Here is a 3,044-nt window from a genome sequence, read left to right as displayed (position 1 = left end):
TCAAGTTGAATTGAAGTGCATAATGGACATAGTTCCATAGTATATTTAATAAAAGGGTTAGGGTTACCGGAACCCCTGAGCAAAACCACGTCACGTATCCCGAGGTCAGACTAAAAATCCTTGAGGCTCGTATTGGAACTGCTCCTGTGTACGCACTAACCCCAAACTGTCAGAAGAATTGGGTCTCTTCCATTCCTGTGTTGGTTCAGCACAGGTGTTTGGATACGATCACTGCTATCTCACCAGGGACCTTTTCCTTGGCAAGAACAAAATGATCACACTTCCTCTCTAACAGAGGAGGCATGCATACACATACTCTCACACTTCTGCCTCATAATTCCCTTTTATAGTGCCATTATTATTCCCTTCCTCACAATGACCATCGCTGTACCAAATATAATCCTGTTTCTTTGCTTTGCTTTGCTTTTTTTCGTGCCAGAATACATGGTGGCAAATTTCCCTTCCCTTACAAAGTCTCCCTGTCTTTCTTCTCACACGTACAGACAAACACAAACACACACACACACACACACACACACACACAATCTGTTGTAGCAGTGTCTCTTCTCCATCCTACCTGTGAAATTTCATAAAGCAGTTTGTAATGCTCCTCTCTCTTCTGCAGCGAGCACAGATTGCAGCCCATCCTCGGCGTCACGGGTTCACAGGAGCTCTCTCTCTCCCCAGAAGCAGTCGGGGGGTCACCCTCCAGGAACACACACTGTCTCTCATCAGTCTGCCCTGAGCACTTCTACCACACACACTGTGCACAGAGAGCTCCGGTCAGCAGAGCATGGCACAAGCACACCAGAGTGGTGTGGTGCATGCATGTGTGTGTGTGTGTGAGATGTGATCGCAGCAGTAGCAGCAGCAGCAGCAGCAGCCGTTGCGATGTCAGCCTCCTACTTGTCTCCCCCCTTCTCCCTTACTACCCCACACACACACTCACATACTCTCTCTCTCTCTCTCTCACCCGCACGCTGTGGCTCCCAGTCACACACAGACACTCCCCCTTCTCTCTCACAGCCTCTGCACATGCCTGCCTCATGAATAATGATGACGGACCTGACGCATATGTATCAGAGGAGGTGTGGCCAGGAGAGTGGGAGGATTCGGCGGCCCGTGCGGACGGAACCGCTCACGCTCATTAAGACTCTGCCACTGTAGAGACAATGAGTCTCCTTTGTGTTAGTATCTGAGGGACTGAATATAGCAGACCGGCTGCTGTATCAACATCCATTAGAGAAAATATGAATGAAAGGGTTTCTAATAAAGCCAGGATTCATTTTATTTGCACTAAAAGACATTACGTACTCCGGAGCAGTCATTTTGAATAGCTCAATAAGGAAAAACGCTTCTGAGATGGACATCACTACAGTAGGTCAACACGCATGACCCGATATCAATAATAAGAAGCAGAAGCACAGAGAGAGAGTAAAAAAAAAAAGTCTGCGGATGAGACGGCTAATTATATTAGCAAGACGTGTGCCGCGCAGCAGTAAAACAACAACAAAGCTAAATTGCTGTGTGACCACGATAAGCAGCACCTCGATGTTTGCTTCATCCTCAGAGACCACAGATCTGCGCACTCGGGTCCTATCGGTTTATAATTCACAGGAAAACATTTACCTAGATGACAAAGTCAAAGTAACGCTACCAGGAACAAACGTACATCATTCACATCCTACATTGTTTTATTTATTTTCACTGAGGTTTTTGCTCGCCTCCGCCTCGTGTGTGTGGAGTCTGCATGTTCTCCCTGTGCCTCGGGGGTTTCCTCCGGGTACTCCGGTTTCCTCCCCCGGTCCAAAGACATGCATGGTAGGTTGATTGGCATCTCTGGAAAATTGTCCGTAGTGTGTGTGTGTGTGTGAGTGAATGAGAGTGTGTGTGTGTGCCCTGTGATGGGTTGGCACTCCGTCCAGGGTGTATCCTGCCTCGATGCCCGATGACGCCTGAAATAGGCACAGGCTCCCCGTGACACGAGAAGTTCGGATAAGCGGTAGGAAATGAATGAATGAATGAATGAGGTTTTAGCTTTATTTTTAGACTTTAGGTGTTTCCTATATACTATAGACCTTTGAGGAACAGAGCCACATATTCATAATTATGAGCATGAAAATGGGTTGGTTTTATATGATGTTTATTTGCACTTTCTCTCAATATATCAGCAGCAACTTGCTGGATATGAAACGTGCTGAGGCAAACAAAATACGAGCCAAGAAAAGTGGGAGGAAGGAAGGGGTGACATACTGTTATTGAAACCCAGGAGCCGGTAACACACTCTTCACAATCAAGTCATCACATCATCATTCAAATATATCACAGAGAAAAATATTTCACTCACTGCTTTTTAATGAAGCAAGGCTATGGTGGATGAATAAAACGATCTAAAGCTACAAAATCCTATAATCACACACACACACACACACACACACACACACACACACACACACACACACACACACACACGGAAACACACACACACACATTGCAATGATTGCAGGTGTCATCGTATTATAATAGCATCTCCAGAACAAGTCAGCAATCAGAGCCGAGGAGGTTCATGGTGGGCTGATAATAGCAGATGCGTCACTCTGACTGCGATAATTATAACACAATAGACCAGCAGTGGGGTACAAATCCAGGAGTCCCCTCAGAGACAGGAGGGAATCATAACGAGCTGTAATTGTTAACAAATTGGCCCTGGAGTCAGAAACACACTCACACACACACACACACATATATATATATATATACTCATGACTACTGTTATGGATGGATGGAGGATGGATGATCTCCCACCAGTTGGCTATCAGACTCATCCCTCTGGGAGACTATAATCTGATTTAGTGGACTTTAATTTCCCTCCACAACCTGAGGCCAGACTGGAAGAGACCCTACCAACTGTCTACAGTAGTGCTAATGCAAGAACATCACATTCTGCATCTCCAGTCCAGTCATAGCTTTACAATTGTTCATTGTTTATACAGTATGTACTGTAACACATATGAAGGTGGAGATACAACTGAGTGGAGTATCTA

At 45.6% G+C, this 3,044-nt stretch overlaps 1 protein-coding gene across 1 annotated transcript in view; it reads right to left on the bottom strand.

The window, feature by feature from the left end:
* pdzrn4 (PDZ domain containing ring finger 4) overlaps positions 1-1,165 on the bottom strand; it is a 62,594-nt gene extending 61,429 nt beyond the window's left edge. The window contains exon 1 of the mRNA XM_047819211.1: positions 578-1,165. Coding sequence (XP_047675167.1) covers positions 578-646 — 69 coding nt within the window. The 5' untranslated portion in view covers positions 647-1,165. The remainder of the gene's footprint in view (positions 1-577) is intronic.
* Between the last annotated feature and the right edge of the window lie 1,879 nt (positions 1,166-3,044).

This window comes from Tachysurus fulvidraco, chromosome 10, assembly GCF_022655615.1.
Source record: "Tachysurus fulvidraco isolate hzauxx_2018 chromosome 10, HZAU_PFXX_2.0, whole genome shotgun sequence".
In the NCBI taxonomy this organism is placed as follows: Eukaryota; Metazoa; Chordata; class Actinopteri; order Siluriformes; family Bagridae; genus Tachysurus; species Tachysurus fulvidraco.
This window is presented reverse-complemented; position numbering and strand designations above follow the sequence as displayed.